At 39.4% G+C, this 19,129-nt stretch overlaps 1 protein-coding gene across 2 annotated transcripts in view; it reads left to right on the top strand.

Moving 5' to 3' along the window:
• The window catches only part of nap1l1 (nucleosome assembly protein 1-like 1), a 52,374-nt gene that overhangs the window by 23,654 nt on the left and 9,591 nt on the right, over nucleotides 1–19,129 (top strand). For both annotated transcript variants that reach the window (XM_067999296.1, XM_067999295.1), the window contains 6 exons: nucleotides 1,159–1,298; nucleotides 9,134–9,279; nucleotides 9,365–9,384; nucleotides 10,608–10,730; nucleotides 15,912–15,944; nucleotides 16,136–16,186. In XM_067999296.1, the coding sequence (XP_067855397.1) occupies nucleotides 1,159–1,298; nucleotides 9,134–9,279; nucleotides 9,365–9,384; nucleotides 10,608–10,730; nucleotides 15,912–15,944; nucleotides 16,136–16,186 (513 nt within the window). The remainder of the gene's footprint in view (nucleotides 1–1,158; nucleotides 1,299–9,133; nucleotides 9,280–9,364; nucleotides 9,385–10,607; nucleotides 10,731–15,911; nucleotides 15,945–16,135; nucleotides 16,187–19,129) is intronic.

Here is a 19,129-nt window from a genome sequence, read left to right on the forward strand (position 1 = left end):
ACTTTAGTATGCTTTGTTTAATACTTCTGGTATATAATGGGTAGGTGGAGGGAAGGAGAATTGGAGCTGCTCAGGGCAAATACTTTAAGCCTTTGGGAAAGAAAACTCTGTCTTTGACATCCAAATGTTTGGATGTTCATCTCCTTTCTAGAGGGCCTCATCAGGTTTGTTGCTGTTGGTCACATTATCATTCAGAAGAAATGTTTCTATTTTCATGCAAAGAATTGAGACGGGAGATTGCCTCGCATACGAATAGTATGGAATATTGACTTGATGGTTTAATAACTGGAAGATAAATTTGATTTCAATAATGCCTTTGTGGATTTGTTTCACTGAACATTTAAAATCCTTGCCTAGTAATGTGTGAACTGTTCTGCCTACAGTAATTTCATGCTACATTGTAATCAAATGGTTGTGCATCTATCAGGTTGATGTGAAATTAACCAAGGCAACAGTTGAAGAAAGCAAACCATAATCCTTAGGAAAGGCAAATAGATCCATCTCACTGAAGACCTCGGATTTAGCACATTGATTGCTGAAGTAACAGCTGATTGTATTACTAGCTCAGTGTTATGACTCGTTGCCATTTTTTCAATGGAACAGCACAGATCTTTCACAAAATTTGAGCCCTGTTTGACAACTTGGTTTCAGTGGTAATTGGTGCCTCCTTGTGCCAGTTATGAATCAGTGCATTCAGTAATCAATGCTTAATAACTCTAAGGTGTCCCAAAATGTTTGTTTTTTAAGCAATCCCAAAGCTGTTAAATTTTAGCACCTACATATTCAGAAATTTTAATTACTTTCTAAAGCCCTGGTCCATTTAAATATTGTGCTTTGAATTATATTTGGGAATGTTTGCTTAGAGAATTCTTAAAATTCTTCAAAGCTGCTACATAAATGTAACCATGCTACCCTGTAACAAGTAGCTTGCAGCATTACAATGTGTCTTTGATTACAACTTGATAATTTCATAGGAATGCAAAATGGCAAACTGAGTTTTTTCAGTTTGCATTGTCTTTAAGGGCAAGAACTCCTGGTGTGAAAGGTGTTGTGTACAAGAATACTGTGGTCGAACTTTTTAAAAAAAAAAATGATACATTTCTGCTTAAGTGCATCTTGATGTTCTTTGTCTTACGGCACGTGTATATTTTTCTTTAGAGTTTTACTCTGGAGTTTAAGTTCGAGCCAAATGAGTATTTTGCAAATGAAATAGTGACGAAGACATACAAGATGAGGTCAGAGCCTGATGAGTCAGACCCTTTCTCATTCGATGGGCCAGAAATTATGGGATGCACAGGGTAAGTAAGCTTCTCCAACCTTGGAACTCTTTTTTTTGAGTTTAACAATTTAAGATGGTAAATCTTTTGCTGTTGAATTTGAAGTGGCGATGAAGTATTTTTGCAATGAAAGATGTACTGAGTTGTCAAATGTGTGTTCTCAATTCTGGGTGAGAGATATGAATAAATATAGAATTGAACTATACTGGAAGATTGCAGAATCTGGGTGATGTAACAGTAAGTGAAACATCTCAATTTTTTTTTAAACAGTGAAGCTTTTGGTAGCTCTTGTTCCATCCATTTTCTGGCACCTACTTAGGCAGAATTTATGTAGTTCTGCTTCAAAAAAAGTTCATTGCCAGTGTGAGTTTGAACTTGCAACTGTTGGGAGCTTCATCTACAGTTGATGGGGTAGTACTGTTTTGTTTGAAGATGACTCAATTTCTGCATAGGTTATTAGATCACGAAAGAGCACACAAACCAATATTATCATGTGCACTTGTGTATTCTAGGTAACTAAAACCATCATTGAATCAATTACATATAAATTGCAGCAGGGAAACGGGCTGTTCAGCCCAACTAGTTCAAGTTGTTTAGCTCCAGGAGGGCAGTAGGTCCTATCTCATTCCTGCTCTGTTCCCGTATCCCCTCATTCCCCTTTCCTTCAGCCACCTATTATATTTTTAACTCCAGTAGTTAGTGCCTCAACCCTCTGTTTTATTTTTTTTAAAAGATTTTTCTCTGTCCTAAATTTCTTACATTTATCTTAGAAATCTGTGCATCCTTGCTCTAGACCCTTTAATCACCAGAAACAGTCTGTGCCTATTGCCTCTGTCCCAACCCTTCATAATTTTAAATACTGCCTATAAAATTGCCCCTTAATCTCCTCCGTTCCAACAAAAAGTGTCATTTTTTCAAATGTTTCTTGCATATTTGTATTTGCTAGTAAATCTGCACCATACCCCTCTATGGCCTCAACATCATTTCCAAAGCATGGAGCCCAAAATAAGACACAGTATTCCAACTACAGCCTTTAAGCAGTTCTTCAAACTAGCTAATTGTCTCTGGTATAAACGGGTAGTGAGGCCAAACAATACAAGAAACTTGCTTCCTATTGTAATGTGGAGGGCTGTATAGATAGTTGTTGCCAGTCTGAGGCTTGCAGTACTGTTGTTGTTGTCCTTCAATGTACAAGTGGTGACCTATCCAGCAGGGTTCAGATTCAAAGCTGAATAGTTCTGAATGAGCAGCACCTGCTGCAAACCAATGTATTATAACTACTTTTTAAAAAATTCTGCAAACAATGTGGTACCTAAAGAGATTTTAGCATTTTCAGAAAGCAATTATTTCTTGGTTCCCCCTGAAGTACAGATAAGAATTTGGTTATTCCACAGGGAGAAAAAAAATATCTAGGACACTATTGTTCACTTCTGTCGAGGGCTGCAATTGAAGCTGTCTTGCTTGAGCATCACATTCTGGAATGCTTCAATAAACGGCATCAGGGTGACGGGACACTGGTCTTTGAGGAGTTGCTGAGTTGAAAACGGGCAATTCCTCGTAGGGAGGGGGAGAACAACTAAAGCCAATAGTTTTATTCTGGCTCATTCATTGCTCTGTGTGTAAAAAAAAAAATACCAGTTCCTTATAACACTTGCTAGCTTTTTTTGCTGGAGAGTAAGAAAGAGAATGATACTAAGTCACTGCTTGGTCACATCCAGGGGTCATTAAAATTGGTTTTTGCTGACCATTTTTAAAAACCTAGGTTTCTAGAGGTTTTTAATGTGAAGATTCAGGGTGGGGGAGGGATGGATTGGACCCCAAAAACTTGGGCGAGAATCCAAGTTTATTTGAAATGTTGCTAAAATGAGACTTGAAAGCATAGTTAAACTAAACAACAACCCATACTTTTTTTTTTACCAAGTTCCTGGATGCCATTTTTACCAGCCTTAATGGCAGTTCCAAAAGCTTTGGCAAGCGCATGGTCACAGCAGTTATTAAACTATCATTGCCAAAGTTTATGTTCACTTGATATCTTGCCAGATAGCCTATAAGTGAGGCTTAATTGTCTGGCCTGATGTACGGCATGGGTGCATTCTGTTGCACATCATGCTGATCCTGTTCTAACAAGCACGCATGATGCTGCATCCAGAGTACCTCCCACCCCCACCTTCAAGGTTAGATATATTTAAGCCATTTGTGCCTGCTGGCTGTTCTAATGTTCCTTTATGCAATCTGCCTGAAGCATCTATTTCAACTGTACAAAATTTGCAGCATAGACCTTCTGTTGCATGATCCTTCACTGCCTTAAGGAGTTTTATTGCTTCAACAGCCCCCTTGTGCACTGACACCCCTGCTACCGATCTGTTTTTTCTGCCCTTCGTCACCTGCAGACAGCACTGTGAATGCATTTCTTCCAGCTCCCACGTGAACATTGGATTTAGCCACTAAAGCTGCTTGGAGAAAAAAAGATCTGGCTCCCCCCTAATGCCCTTTTTTTTTAAAAAAAAGAAAAATACACAAGCTAATGGCAACGCCCACCTTTTCTGCAGAAAATCAGGCCTAGATGTGTGTGGGCATCACTCGAGTGCCATCAGCATGACATGAACATCCTGCAGTGCCCTTGCTGACACCCCTGGGTATTGGATTTGTGGTAGGAAAATTATAGGGAATTGGAGGGGTGGGGGATATGGAAATTCAAGAAGAAATCACTTTTGTGATCCACCACTGGGAATTTATGATGATTGCTTAAACTATTTTTTAATGAACCTCCAACACCCCATGAAAGGCCAAGGTAAATGGAAGGTAGGCTGCAGATGTCTATTATAAGGTACCACTTTTTAAAATAAAAAGTAAATCACTATTGCCCTGGATGAGGAGGTCATCGTTTCCCATTCTGCTATATATAAAGTCTAATTGAATCGTCCCCCACGTTGGTAGCATATCTTTTTTTCATTCAAATCTTGCTTATTGGTTTCCTATTGCAAATCTTCTACTTGGGTCTAGTTGTGCTGCAGATGGGCAGTCTGAATTTGGAAATCATTTGGATTGATCCAAACAAAAATTAATTTACTTTGGTGCAAGAGCAGTAATCCCCATCAAGTGCATGCATTGATTAGTTCAATCTATGTATAGGCTATAATCAGTAAGGAGAAACATAATCTGAAAGGATGGGGGTGGAGTAGCTGTACTAATTAGAGATAACATAATAGCAGTAGAAAAAAGGGACATAACTAACAAAATCCATATGGATTGAAATAAAAGATAAGGGATTGATCATGCTAATAGGGGTATACTACAGACCAACTAAAAATGGAAAGGAGTTGGAGGAAGAAATATGTGAAATGAGTAAAGCATGGGAGATTAGGTAAAGGGGTACTGGGAATGGAGTTTTTACAATATGTGCAGAACTCCTTTCTTACCCAGTATGTAAAAAGCCCAACAAGAGAGGAAGCACTGCTGCACCTAGTAATGGGAAATGAACCAGAACATATGAGGAGTAAGCTTAGGGGAACATCTAGGCAATAGCGATCACAATATAAGGTTTAAGATAAAGATTGAGAAGGACGTCGGTTAAAATAAAGATCAAAGTAACAAATCGGTTACAAAGCTGATTTTTAAGGAGATGAGAATGGAACTAGGGGAAATAAACTGGAAAAATTTACTGACACAGAAATGGAACAGCAGTGGGAAACATTTAAAATGGTGATCAATAGAGTCCAGGAGAATGAAAAGCAAGAACAAACTAGCCAGTAATGACATACCATGGATGAATAAAGAAATAAGGGTGAAATTGAAACAAAAGAAAAAAGTATACACTAAGTAAATAGACAACAAAGGAGAGGATGACAAAAGGGAATACGAAAAGGTTAGGCAAGAAGTCAAAAAAACAATTTAGGAAGGTAGAGAAACTATAATTAAATTATCAAGGAATATAAAAAGAAATAGTAAAGTATTCTACAGACACATAAATAACAAAAGAAAAATCAGGATATGCACGATAAACTTAATGACAGCAAAATGGCAGAAATACTAAATAATTACTTTGCCTCAGTATTTACCAGGGAGACTAACATGGAGGGCATGAAATTAGATGATCAAAAAAGATATGAAGACATTTAAAATAGAATTACATAGAATATACACCGAAACAGGTCCATGCCAGTATTTATGCTCCACATAAGTCTCCTCCTTCCCTACTTCATCCAACCCTATCAGCATATCCTTATTCCTTTCTCCTTCGTGTTTATCTCGCTTCCCCTTAAATACATCGATGCTTGTCGCCTCAACTACTCCTGGTGGTAGCAACTTCTACTCTCTGGGGAAAGAAGTTTCTCCTGAAATCTCTATTGGATTTATTAGTGACTCTTATATTTATGGCCCCTAGTTGTGATCTCCCCCACAAGTGGACACATCTTCTCTACTTCTACTCTATCAAACCTTTTCATAACCTTAAAGACCTATCTGGTCACCCCTCTTTTTTTTCTAAAGAAAAGAGCCCCTGTCTTCAATCTTTCCTGATAGGTATAACCTCTCAGTTCTAGTATCATCCCAGTAAATCTTTTTTGCACCTTCTCCAGTGCCTCTGTCCTTTTTATAATATGGAGACCAGTACTGCAAGTGTGGTCTAACCAAGGTTCTATACTAGTTTAATGTAACTTCTCTGCTTTTCAATTCTATCCCTCTAGAAATGAACCCCAGTGCTTTGCTTTGTTTATGGCCTTATTAACCTATGTCACTACTTTGTGATTTGTGTATCTGTACTTCCAAGATCCCTCTGCTCCTCTACCTCATTTAAACTCTTATTTTCCAAGAAGTATGCGGCCTCCTTATTCTCCCTACCAAAATGAACCACTGCACATTTATCTATATCGAAATTCCTTTGCCAATTACATGCCCATTCTGCAAGTTTATTAATGTCTTCCTGTATTTTGTCAGTCGTCCTCAATATTAACTATACCCCCACCCCCCCCCAATTTGGTGTTGTCTGCAAATTTCGAAATTGTGTATTATTCCAGAGTCCAAAATATTTATGTAGGGTCGGGTGGGATAAAGCCATGGAGGGATTTGAAATAGCACAAGGAACTTAGTCAATTTGCAAGCCAACTCCTCCACAGTCTGGGGCACACAGGCCCATTATGTAACCAAAACAAAGGCACTTTTCCATTTTTGTCACCCATTAACAGAGGACAGATTAAAGTGAAGGCCAACCTTAGAAAAACATGTCCCACACAATGATTTTTTTCCTAATTTGGACACTGGCCATTTCTTCACACTTTGGTTCTCATTGGTGCAAATGTGTTGCTGCGAACTTACTCCACTTGGAATTGGGCTGAAGGCATGGAGATTCATTTATGAAGGACACAGAAACAAACTACCATCGTCCCAATAGTCTGAGCAGGTTAGAATTCAAATTCCAGAAGTGAAACAAGCAGCATACGCTAACCAATTGCTTGTGCTCCCTTCCCCCAAAAATAATTCAGCTATTTGGAAGCAAGACAAAACTCATGTCTAATTACTCAAACATCCACTACAAATGCAGACTAAAGTTTGAATGGATCAATAGTTTTTACAAACTAACATGTATGGATGATCTCAAATCAGTGGTGGCATAAAACTGCAGCTCCAGAATTCAATTAATATCAGCTGCCATAGAACTCTACCACAACATGTAAATAAGAGATACACGTTTAGAAAATGAGATGTTATCATGCCTGCAGGAAAATTTGTGGGAGAGGGTAGAGATAATAAACTAATCAAACTTAGAGAAGATAAAACCCTGGTCCGGATGGATTGCATCCGCACATATTAAAAGAAGTTAGGGAAGAAATAACAGAGGCACTATTAATATATGTTAAAAATCATCAAAAATGGGAATAGTGCGAGATGACTGGCAGACAGCTATTGTGATTCCCATATTTAAAAAGGAAGATAGAACAAGTCCAGGGAACTATAGACCAATTAGCTTAATGTCAGTGGTAGGAAAGATCACGGAATCCTTACTCAAAGATGTAATAGAAAAACATCTAGAAACCAGAAATGCAATACAGTCAGCATGGATTTGACAATAAGTTCATACTTGACTAACCTTATTGAATTCTTTTGAAGAAATAACAAAGGGTAGACAAGAGTAATGCAGTAATATATTTGGATTTTCAAAGAGACTCATGATTAAGGTCAAGGGACTGGAGTCGGGACAAGTAGCAGAATGGATAGCAAGCTGGCTACAAAACAAAACAATAGGAAGTTGGGAAGTGGTCTACAAGGATTGGTGCTGGGACCACTGATCACTATTTACATAAACAATTAGGACTCAGGAATCTGAAGTAAAATTTCAAAATTTGCAGACGACACCAAATTGGGGGGTATAGTTAATACTAAGGAATACTGTGACAAAATATGGGAAGACATTAAACTTGCAGAATGGGTGTGTAATTGGCAAATTAATTTAACTATAGATAAGTGTGCGGTGGTACATTTTGGTAGGAAGAACGAGGCCACATACTCGTTGGAAAATGAGTCCAATGGGGTAGAGGAGCAGAGGCATCTGGGGGGGTATGGATACACAAATCACTAAAAGCAGTGATGCAGGTTAATGCCATTTTTATATTTTGAAATAAAAAGTAAACCAAGCACTGGGGTTAATTTCTAGAGGGATAGAATTGAAAAGAAGTTATGTTAAACTTGAATAGAACCTTGGTTAGACAGCATTGGAATACTGTGAAGAGTTCTTGTCTCCATATTATAAAAAGGATATAGAGGCATTGGAGAAGGTGTAAAAAAGATTTACTAAGGTATAACCACTCAGTTCTGGTATCATCCATTAGAAAAGATTGAACAGGCAGAGAAGAGAAGACTGCGGGGTGACCTGGTTGAGGCCTTTTAAGATTATGAAAGGGTTTGATAGGGTAGAGATGATTTTTCCACTTAGGGAAGACCAGAACTGGGAGCCATAAATGTAAGATAGTCACTAATAAATCCAATAGGGAATTCAGGAGAAACTTCTTTACCCAGAGAGTGGTTAGAATGTGGAACTCGCTACCATAAGGGAGTAGTTGAGGCGACTAGCATAGATGCATTTAAGGGGAGCATAAACACCAGCATGGACCTGTTGGATTGAATGGCCTGTTTCTGTGCTGCACATTCTCTAAGTACACTCTGGAAAATTGCAACTTATGGTTCGTGATAGCACAAGAAAGAAGAATTTTGCTTTTGTTTTAGAAAATGGAACTTTTAGGAACCTTTAAATGCTTTTAAGTTTTGCCAAAATTTACAATGTTGTAGGGTAATGTAGAAGAAATTCTTTAATAGGAGCAAACCTTGTGATGAGGTAGATGCTCCCTTTGTCCAGCAGTTCTCTAATTGCATCCCTTCACTGGTATAAAATAGATGCTCCAAATGAGGTGAATTATGATTAGATATTTGAACTTTTAGCAAGGAATGCAAAATATTTGCCAGGGAACATAAGGGTGATAAACTGAGCTGCTTAATGTTGATGTGGAGATGCCGGTGATGGACTGGGGTGGACAAATGTAAGGAATCTTGCAACACCAGGTTATAGTCCAACAAATTTATTTTAAAATCACAAGCTTTCGGAGATTATCTCCTTCGTCATCTGACGAAGGAGATAATCTCCGAAAGCTTGTGATTTTAAAATAAATTTGTTGGACTATAACCTGGTGTTGCAAGATTCCTTACATCTGCTTAATGCTGGCAGCAACATTTAAGGACTGAAGGTTAGTGTAAAAGCCTGATTTATTTCCTGGCCACGGTAGATCTGTACATCTCTTAATGCCTGGCTGCAGAGCTCAACTAGCCACGGTGAAAGTAAAAAAAAAAAATGTGCAATTTCAATACAGGTGCCAGATTGACTGGAAGAAGGGAAAGAACATCACAATGAAAACCATTAAGAAGAAGCAGAAGCACAAGGGACGTGGCACTGTTAGGACCGTTACAAAAACTGTACCAAATGACTCTTTCTTCAATTTTTTTTGTCCTCCTGAAGGTGAGTGTGAACACAATTGTGATTTAAAATTTCTTGGACTGCTTTGTAAATAATTTTCTAATTTACTTTTTTTTTCCTATTGCAGTTCCGGAGAATGGAGAGCTGGTAAGTTGACTCTAAACTGGTGTGTTTGCAATCTTATTTGTTTCTTTACCATATTGTGACTTTCTAAATAAGTGTTTTTTAAAAATGCTGTATATAATTGCTTCCATTAAGTGCAGATTTCTTAATTCGATAAGTTGGCATTTGATTGGACAGGGCAAATCTGTCACCGGTTTAAAAACTTTGAATATTGATGTCTAAATGCATGCAAACTCAGTTTGAGTAGCAATGGGGGATTTTATTCATTCTTTGCTGAACCCTTGGCATACACATGACATTGCCATGATTTCCTTAGGAAATTACCCAGAGACTTTCCTTTTCTTCCAAGGGTTTGATTGGCGGCCGTATCGTATAACAGAGCCGTACAGACCAGAAGGTGCCAGGTTTGGTTCCTGGTCTATGCTGCGTTAGCACATCGCAGCCAGGGTGGCAGTTTGGATGCTGTATTTGGCCTCAGCCCTTGGGCTAGGGAGGACCAAATCAGGTGTGGTTTCAAGCTCCTGATGGCTGCCCAGTGACCCCTGATGGAAAGTGTTTTAAGTGGATGTCTGGTAACCTCAGGCGCGGGTGTAGCTATGATGCATTGTCCTCTGCAATGGTCAGATTAGCCTCTGAACTCTCGCTGTCCGGCTCCACACATGAAAGGACGTTTGGGCGAGGTGCTAGAAGATGCTTGGTGTGCATGCAGATTGTAGCAGCAGGGGTTGATGCCTTCAAGTGAAAGGGAGGGCAGAAATTGGCCTGAAAAATTAAAATCTGTAGTGTGAATGGTCGTGAACTCCCTGCCTGCTGTCTGTCTGGATTTACTGACTTTTTTAAAATCAGGTTGGGAACAAGTTCAAATTGTTATATTCAAAAAAAAATGGTTACTTTTGATCCACATTCTGCTGTTAGTTATTTGGAACGGTTGGAGTAATCTTCAAACACTAGGCTTATTCCTGGTGTACTACTGTTGAAGCTGTTACAAGGGGTTGCCATGCTGTTGCCTCTGAAAAGTTGGAGTATGGTTTGGGAGGGGAGGAGTACACCTGACCTGGTCTAAAGTTCTTGAAGGAACAGTGTCCTAAAGTGAACTTTGTATAGCAGTTGAACCTCAGAACAAGGAAGATCAAGGTTAACATTAGATAGTTGCATTAAAATGAAACTTGTTGATGCCTTGTATTTGTGTTGCCTTTAGATTAAAGCACTGTTAGAACTTTTGAGGTCTTAAATTTTTCCTGTTACAGGACGAAGATTCTGAGGCAATACTCACTGCTGACTTTGAAATTGGTCACTTTTTGCATGAACGCATAGTTCCACGGGCAGTGTTATACTTCACAGGAGAAGCTATTGAAGACGACGACGATGATGTAAGCCCTTTTCTGAATTTAAATAGAAGTAGTGAAGTGGTGCTACGTGCTGCTATTTTGGTACGGTCCCAACTCTTCCCTGATAACACTATTGCGAGCTCAGGAAAGTAGCATATAGTGTAGATCGTCAGCTATGTTTAGAAATGGTCACAATCCACAGAATAGCAAATTCTAGGTGTTAAAAGCTGTGCTGTAATGTGGGAATGTCAGATCTACTGTAGCGGTGCCCAGTAGAAATTGCTGGAGAGCCACAGGTGTGTCTATGGTGACACTGTTTTAGCTATGTGTGCTAATTTTAGTAGAAAGTATAATGCAGCTAAAGTACTTCATGTTTATATTTACTAAACAATTATCTACCACCATTCAACAAGCAAGGACATAAGGGACTCCGAGATCACAAAAACACTTGCACACTCTGCTTTTCGTCTTGCCATTTTATCAACAAACGCACAAAAAGATTCAAGTACATATAGTGCAAATAAGTATTGATATTACATGCCCAATGATGGTGTCTGTTACCTTTCATTAATCAGACATGCAATTAGCCACATATGGCCAGTGAATAGCATATTGGACAACACTGCTGTAGCATGTTTTCATTTGAAACTGATCAAAAATGGATCTTCCACTGAATAGTGACTTCAAGTGCAAAATACGTTCTCCACGTCCCCCTCTTTCCCTCTCTCCTCCCTGAAACTTATCCCAATTGGAGTAGGCCATTCAGCCCCTCGAGTCCGCTCAGCCATTTGATAAGATCATGACTGATCTGTGATCTAACTCCATATCCCTTAATACCTTTAGTTGGCAAAAAGCTAACTATCTCAGATTTAAAATTAGCAATTGAGCTAGCATCAATTGCCGTTTGCAGAAGTGTTCCAAACTTCTACCACCCTTTGTGTGTAGAAGTGTTTTCTGATCTCGCTCCTGAAAGGTCTGGCTCTAATTTTTAGACTCTGCCCCCAGTCCTAAAATCCCCAACCAGCGGAAATAGTTTCTCCCTCTCCCTCCTATCTGTTCCTCCGTAATATCTTATCAACTTCGATCAAATCACCCCTTAACCGTCGAAACTCTAGAGCCCCAATTTGTGTAATCTCTCCTCGTAACTTAATTCTTGAAGTCCGGGTATCATTCCAGTAAACCTATGCTGCACTCCCTCCAAGGCCAATATGTCCTTCCGAAGGTGCGGTGCCCAAAACTGCTCATAGTACTCCAGGTGCTGTCTAACCGGGGTTTTGTATAGCTGCAGCATAACTTCTGCCCCCTTGTACTCTAGTCCTCTAGATATAAAGGCCAGCATTCCATTAGCCTTCTTGATTATTTTCTGCACCTGTTCATGACACTTCAATGATCTATGTACCTGAACCCCTAAGGCTCTTTGGACATCCACTGTTTTTAACTTTTTACCATTTAGAAAGTACCCTGTTCTATCCTTTTTTGATCCAAAGTGGATGACCTCACATTTGTCTACATTGAATTCCATTTGCCACAGTTTTGCCCATTCACCTAATCTATCAATATCGCTATGTAATTTTATGTTTTCATCTACACTGCTTACAATGCCACCAATCTTTGTGTCATTGGCAAACTTAGATATGAGACTTTCTATGCCTTCATCTAAGTCATTAATAAATATTGTGAATAATTGAGGCCCCAAGACAGATCCCTGCGGGACTCCACTAGTCACATCCTGCCAATGTGAGTACCTACCCATTATCCCTACTCTCTGTCGCCTTTCGCTCAGCCAGCTTCCTAACCAAGTCTGTACTTTCCCTCGATTCCATGGGCTTCTATCTTGGCTAACAGTCTCTTATGTGGGACCTTATCAAGTGCCTTCTGGAAATCCATATAAATAACATCCATTGACATTCCCCTGTCCACTACTTTAGTCACCTCTTCAAAAAAAATTGAATCAGGTTTGTCAGGCACGACCTACCTTTCACAAATTCTTGCTGGCTCTCTTGGATTAACTGAAAATTTTCGAGGTGTTCAGTCCCCTATCCTTAATTATAGACTCCAGCATTTTCCCCACAACAGATGTTAGGCTAACTGGTCTATAATTCCCTGGTTTCCCTCTCTCCTTTCTTAAAAAGTGAAGTGACGTGCAATTTTCCAATCTAGAGGGACGGTTCCTGAATCTAGAGAACTTTGAAAGATTATAGTTGGGGCATCTGCAATGTGCTCACTTACTTCCTTTAAAACCCTGGGATGGAAACCATCTGGTCCTGGGGATTTGTCACTCTTTATAGTGCTATTATTTTCTTCATTACTGTTGTTTTATTTGTTAATTTTATCGAGTCCATGTCCTCGATTCAATTTAAGTTTTCTTGGGATTTCCGGCATGGTATCCTTTTTTCTGCTGTAAGTGCTGATGCAAAGTAATTGTTCAACATGTCCGCCATTTCCCCATTGTCAATGACAATATCCACTTTCAGTTTTTAAGGGGCCAGCACTGCTCCTGACCACCCTCTTTTTCCAAACATAACTATAAAAGTTCTTCATATTGGTTTTGATATCCCTTGCAAGTTTCTTTTCATACACTTTGTAGCTCTTACTATCTGTTTTGTGACCCTTTGTTAATCTTTGTATCTTTCCCATTTGCCAGGATCTGTGCCATTTTTTGCCTTTTTGTATGCCCTTTCCTTATGTCTTAAACTGTCCCATACCTCGTTAGTTGCCCATGGCTGTTGGCTTAAAGGAGGCAGACTAGTGAAAGTGTTTTTGTTTTTGATCTCTTGGTAATTCAAAATTACTGCTTCATTTGAATATGAATAATATGTATGTGATATTAGAGCACAACCAGCCTTTTGCACTCCCAACATTGGGAGGAGCCCTTTCTGACCCCTGACTTTAAAAACTGGCATTGAACAGTCCTCATAGCAAAACTTACAATTTACCAGATAAAAACATATTAGTAGCACCATGGTCCTGGCTTCTACCACAGACCACTTTTTGTTTTTGGGACTGAACTATCTGGCATTGTTCAGCAATGATGGTATGCCAGTGAAACTGGGATAGCTGGTGTGCATTAAGGTGGTCACCCCTGAGTATCTTAATACATATACTGCTCTGATCTTGTATATACACTATGAATGAGATTGTAGTGAGCAGCTTGTACCATGGTTACGGTAGTATAGTGATCGTGTTACTGGAGTAATCGGAGAACGTGAGTCCGAATCCCTCCATAGCAGTTTGAGAATTTGAATTCAGTTTTTAAAAATAAAAAGCCAGTATCTGTGAAAGTGGCCATGAAGCTATCAGATTGTCGTAAAAATCCAACTGTTTCACTAACATCATTTCGGAAAGGAAACCTACCATCCTTACCTGGTCGTGATTCCAGTCCCAAGCTAATGTGGTTGACCCTTAACTGCCCTCTGAAGTGGCCTAGCAAACCACTAGAGAGAGGGGGAGACACAACACTTGGTTGTATCAAACCTCTAAGTCCACCACCTCAGGGCAACTAGGGATGGGCAATAAATACCAGCCATGGCAGCAACGTACACATCCTGAGTGATTTAAAAATTATATAATCACTGCCATCATGATGAGAGCCAAGTTCTACTAGCTCTTGTTATGGCAGGCATGCAGCCTTGGCAGTACTGAGTAGTCCAAGGTTCCTGCTCCTAATTGCCTAGTGATCCTTGTTGGAAAAGTAGATTGGATGGCTGAGGACAAGTTCAGGCTCACTTGTAATGCTCCCCCCTCCTCTTTCTATCCTGTTCCATGGTTAAATAGCCTGAAGTATTTGGAAGAATAGCAAGGAACTGGAGAGTGCTAATGAAATTAATCAATCAGAGAAAAAATGGGACCCAAAAAATACTGCTGCATACTATTCAATCTTATTACCTGCAGCTCCTGCAATGTTAACTTGCTCACATTCAGTCAATATTACTAAAAGGATATAGAGGCACTGGGGAAGATACAAAAAAGATTTATAATAATCAGAAAAACTGAACAGGTTGGGGTTCTCTTCTGTAGAAAAGGGAATGCTGAGGGGTGACCTAATGGACGTCTTGAAAATTATGAAGGGGTTTGATCGGGTTGACGTAGAGATGATGCTTCCACTAAGGGAGTCCAAAACTAGGTCATAAATATAAGATAGTCACTAATAAATCCAGTGAGGAATTCAGGAGAAATTTCTTTACCCAGAGAGTGGATAGAATGTGGAACGAGCAACTACGTGAAGTAGTTGAAGCGAATAGCATAGATGCATTTAAGGGGAAGCTGGGTAAGTAAATGAGGGAGCAAGGAATAGAAGGATATGCTAATAGGGTTGGATGAAGTCAGGTGGGAGGAGGTTCGTGTTGAGCATAAGCACCGGCATAGACCTATTGGGCCGAGTGGCCTGTTTCTGTGCTGTAAATTCTATGTAATGACTGACACATTGAGCTAATCGTTTCAAGTTCCTGATTACTGCATTTAGTTTTTTTAAAAATTGCACGCTCTATTTAGACAAGCAATTTCTGTTGAGATTAGTGGAAACTGACAGCTTCGTTCATGTTGCTTTCTGTATAAGGAATATGTATGTTGATAGCCTGACGGCTAATTTTTCAACGTCGCTTTTTTCATTTAACTGGTTATTCTGATTGAAGTGTTATTGAATCCAAGTTGTCTGCAGTTAAACATTTGACAAGTTAACGGGAGGTAAAACTAACGTTTAACAAGTTTTAATCTAGGCTGTGTAGTCCTACTAAAAGAGGAATGCTGACTGTTCAAACATTGTAGATTCTAGAAGACAGTTCTGTGTGATCATATCAGACTCCATTTTGTCTCTCCACTGTTGTACTGAAACATTGTTCTACTAGGAAGCAGGCATATTGTCTTTGAGGCTGCATCTCTAATAGGAATCTTAGCTCTGGCTACAGTGCTGCTGTTCACGTGCTTGGATCAAGAGGATAATTGGATATACAATAGCCTTACTAAAAAGGTCCATTGTATCTTGTTTATGCTTAAGCTTTCGAAAGGCATGCTACTGAACTTTTTAAAACTCTGTTCAATTTACACAATTAAATGTGGTGCAAAAGAATCAGTGCTGGATGGTGTGGGGTTAGAATAAGGCTTATGAAGTCAAACCTTGAAATAGACTTGATGGGGTGTGTAAAATAGTGGCTTTAGCAAGTGATTCTCATTGATTCATTGGATATGGAATGCAAAACTCAGCCTCATTTCTTTTTCTCAATACAGTATGATGAAGAGGGTGAAGAGGCAGATGATGAGGTAATCTTTTTTCCATTTATGATGGGACAAATGCTTGGGAAAAAATCAGAAGTAGTATGAATTTCTGTTGATCCTGGTTGCAGCATGTTGATGTATGAAGTTCTTTTTGAGCTAATACTCTTGTGTGATGGAAGCTCTGAACTTGATGGGAAAAATTAGACCACTTTCATTCCCCTTTTTATTTTAAACAGGAAGGGGAGGAAGAAGCAGATGAAGAAAATGACCCAGATTATGACCCTAAGGTGGGAATTTGAGATTGTTTACTTTCCAGAAAAAATGTTTACTATTGTAGAAAAAATGCTAGTGCCATAGAAAGCCAGTTTTCAACATATAATGTGTTACTGTATTTGTGCAGGTCAACATTACCATAAACTTTTATCCACTCCTATAATCTCCTTTATGGGATTGTCTCAATTACACACAAGACACCACAATGTTTTTGAATCATTAAGTTGTCTTCATCTGGCTAAAATATTGTGTGGGGGTGTTGGCATTTTAAGCCTATTGTGAGCAGTATCAACTCCAGCAGAACACTTTGCAAACTCCTAGAGCTTACCTTCTAACGAGTTGTACCTGGTCTTAGATGTTCCATGATACTGTGGTGAAGAGCTCAAAGGGTGTAATTTTCTTCGGTGTAGCTTTCTAATGGTCTTACCTGACTTTATGGTGTAAGCAGTTATGCAGAAATGATGAAGTTAAGGGGAAAGGCTGAATATTTTGAACCAAGACCGTAAAACACTGGGGAAAGGTTTCAGTGTGAAAAAATGCACCTCTAAATTTTATTAAATTCTGCAATGCAGACATTCATCATGACTCAGTTATAGTTCCGTCATCTAATATCGGACTTTCTCTACAAATGGAAAGAGTAAAATGTAAAGGTTTCTTTATTTTTGCTCAGTACTCGCTTACAGATGGTAATGGCACCGAAACTTGCACTTTGGGTGATCTTTCCTGTTTTTTTGCCCCTTCCCCATTTTCTTTGTATGTAAGCAACATCTGATCATTAAGATATTTGAGGTACGGACTGGGTATGACTTGTGTGCAGAGGGGATTACACGTTCAACTAATGAGGAAGATTGTACCAGCAGTAGATAATTCCTTGTGTTCAATCTTCACCAATGGGTAGAAGGCTGCTTGTAAAAGTTTAGTGAGGTACTTTGGTGCATCAGTGCTTCAAGATGGCCTGAATATGTTAAAAACAATTGCCTTGATCCAGCTGCTAAACTTCACAGTTCCATCTTTGTTTTTCTGTGCTGTAAATTTAATGCAATGGAGTACACTTTCTTTTTCAAGAAAGTTGTGCATCTCTTCAATGTCTTTGTGCTTTTAGAATTGACCTACTAAGGCCTACCTCTGGTAGATGAGGCCTTTTGGACTCCGCTCTTATAATTGCTACATGGTTTTCAGAAGTGTGAAGTCTGCTTCAAATTCAGAAAAAATTTATAACTAACCTAACCATGTCCAGGCTCAGGTCTTCCAAATGGAGAGCCTCAAGCTATGGTTCCTTTTGAAATGAGAATACCAAGCAGCACTAAAAAGGTGAAGAATTGCCTAGTGTTGAGGTTCGGATACAGTGAGTCTTGAATTCAGTGTAGGAAGTTGGAAGGATGTGTAGGATAAATATACTTGCAGTTTTAAGAGGAATACTGGAAAGCTCAGGAGCATTGAGCACTGATAAAAAGAATGCAGAGAGGCTGGAGGCTAAAGATGAGGTTCATCTCCTGTCAGATGTTTTTCTTGTATCGGGTTCAAGAATTTGAGAGATTTTGGCAATATTGAAGTCTTGGACAGGCTTGAGTTATTGAGGGGAAGGAAGTGTTTGGCATGGAAGAGGAAACTATTTCGAGGCAGTTTTAGCAGTAGAGATGTTGAGTTCCATTGGAGGTCAGAAGAGATGGAGGTTAAGAATGTTTAGATGAAGGATAACTGGTGTAACCACCCAACATGAGCTGATAGCCAAAAAACTGCAGATGTTAGAAATTAAACAAACAGAAAATGCTGGCAGCATTCTGGCCGGCATCTGTGGAGAGGTTTGTTAACCTGTTGCTAAAAAGCGTTATTGCTGTTAATTAAATTTGCGAGAGGTGAAGAATTGAAAGAAATCAGATTTTGATTGCATCAAAGTAAAGGTGAAGTGAATCTGCTAGAAGAGTGGAGGTCATGTAGACTGAGATCGAAAGAAAGTTGATTAATGTAGAATGAAATCATCATTGGACAGAAGGATAACAAATCTTGTCGCCATTCTTGCATATTTCTAAGAGATCTGTGTTTGTCTGAGTCAGCAAGACATAATTTAAAGCAAAGGAAATGTCTTGCTGTGTGAGCTGATTAGGAATTCTAAATAGAGTGCACAGGCAGCTACACAGTGATATGGTGTTTTGTCACTAAGGTGAAAATTGAATCCATCCCATTCTAAATCTTTGTGGTCCACAGGTCCAGTAGTTATTCCTAATGCCTTGCTGAGCTAGACACTGCCCATCAAAAGTGAAACTAACTTTTTGTTTTATAGAATCATAGAATCATAGAAGTTACAACATGGAAACAGGCCCTTCGGCCCAACATGTCCATGTCGCCCAGTTTATACCACTAAGCTAGTCCCAATTGCCTGCACTTGGCCCATATCCCTCGATACCCATCTTCCCCATGTAACTGTCCAAATGCTTTTTAAAAGACAAAATTGTACCCGCCTCTACTACTGCCTCTGGCAGCTCGTTCCAGACACTCACCACCCTTTGAGTGAAAAAATTGCCCCTCTGGATCCTTTTGTATCTCTCCCCTCTCACCTTAAATCTGTGCCCCCTCGTTATAGACTCCCCTACCTTTGGGAAAAGATTTTGACTATCGACCTTATCTATGCCCCTCATTATTTTATAGACTTCTATAAGATCACCCCTTAACCTCCTACTCTCCAGGGAATAAAGTCCCAGTCTGTCTAACCTCTCCCTGTAAGTCAAACCATCAAGTCCCGGTAGCATCCTAGTAAATCTTTTCTGCACTCTTTCTAGTTTAATAATATCCTTTCTATAATAGGGTGACCAGAACTGTACACAGTACTCCAAGTGTGGCCTCACCAATGCCCTGTACAACTTCAACAAGACATCCCAACTCCTGCATTCAATGTTCTGACCAATGAAACCAAGCATGCTGAATGCCTTCTTCACCACCCTATCCACCTGTGACTCCAC

The sequence above is a fragment of the Heptranchias perlo genome, chromosome 18 (genome assembly GCF_035084215.1).
Source record: "Heptranchias perlo isolate sHepPer1 chromosome 18, sHepPer1.hap1, whole genome shotgun sequence".
Classification (NCBI taxonomy): Eukaryota; Metazoa; Chordata; class Chondrichthyes; order Hexanchiformes; family Hexanchidae; genus Heptranchias; species Heptranchias perlo.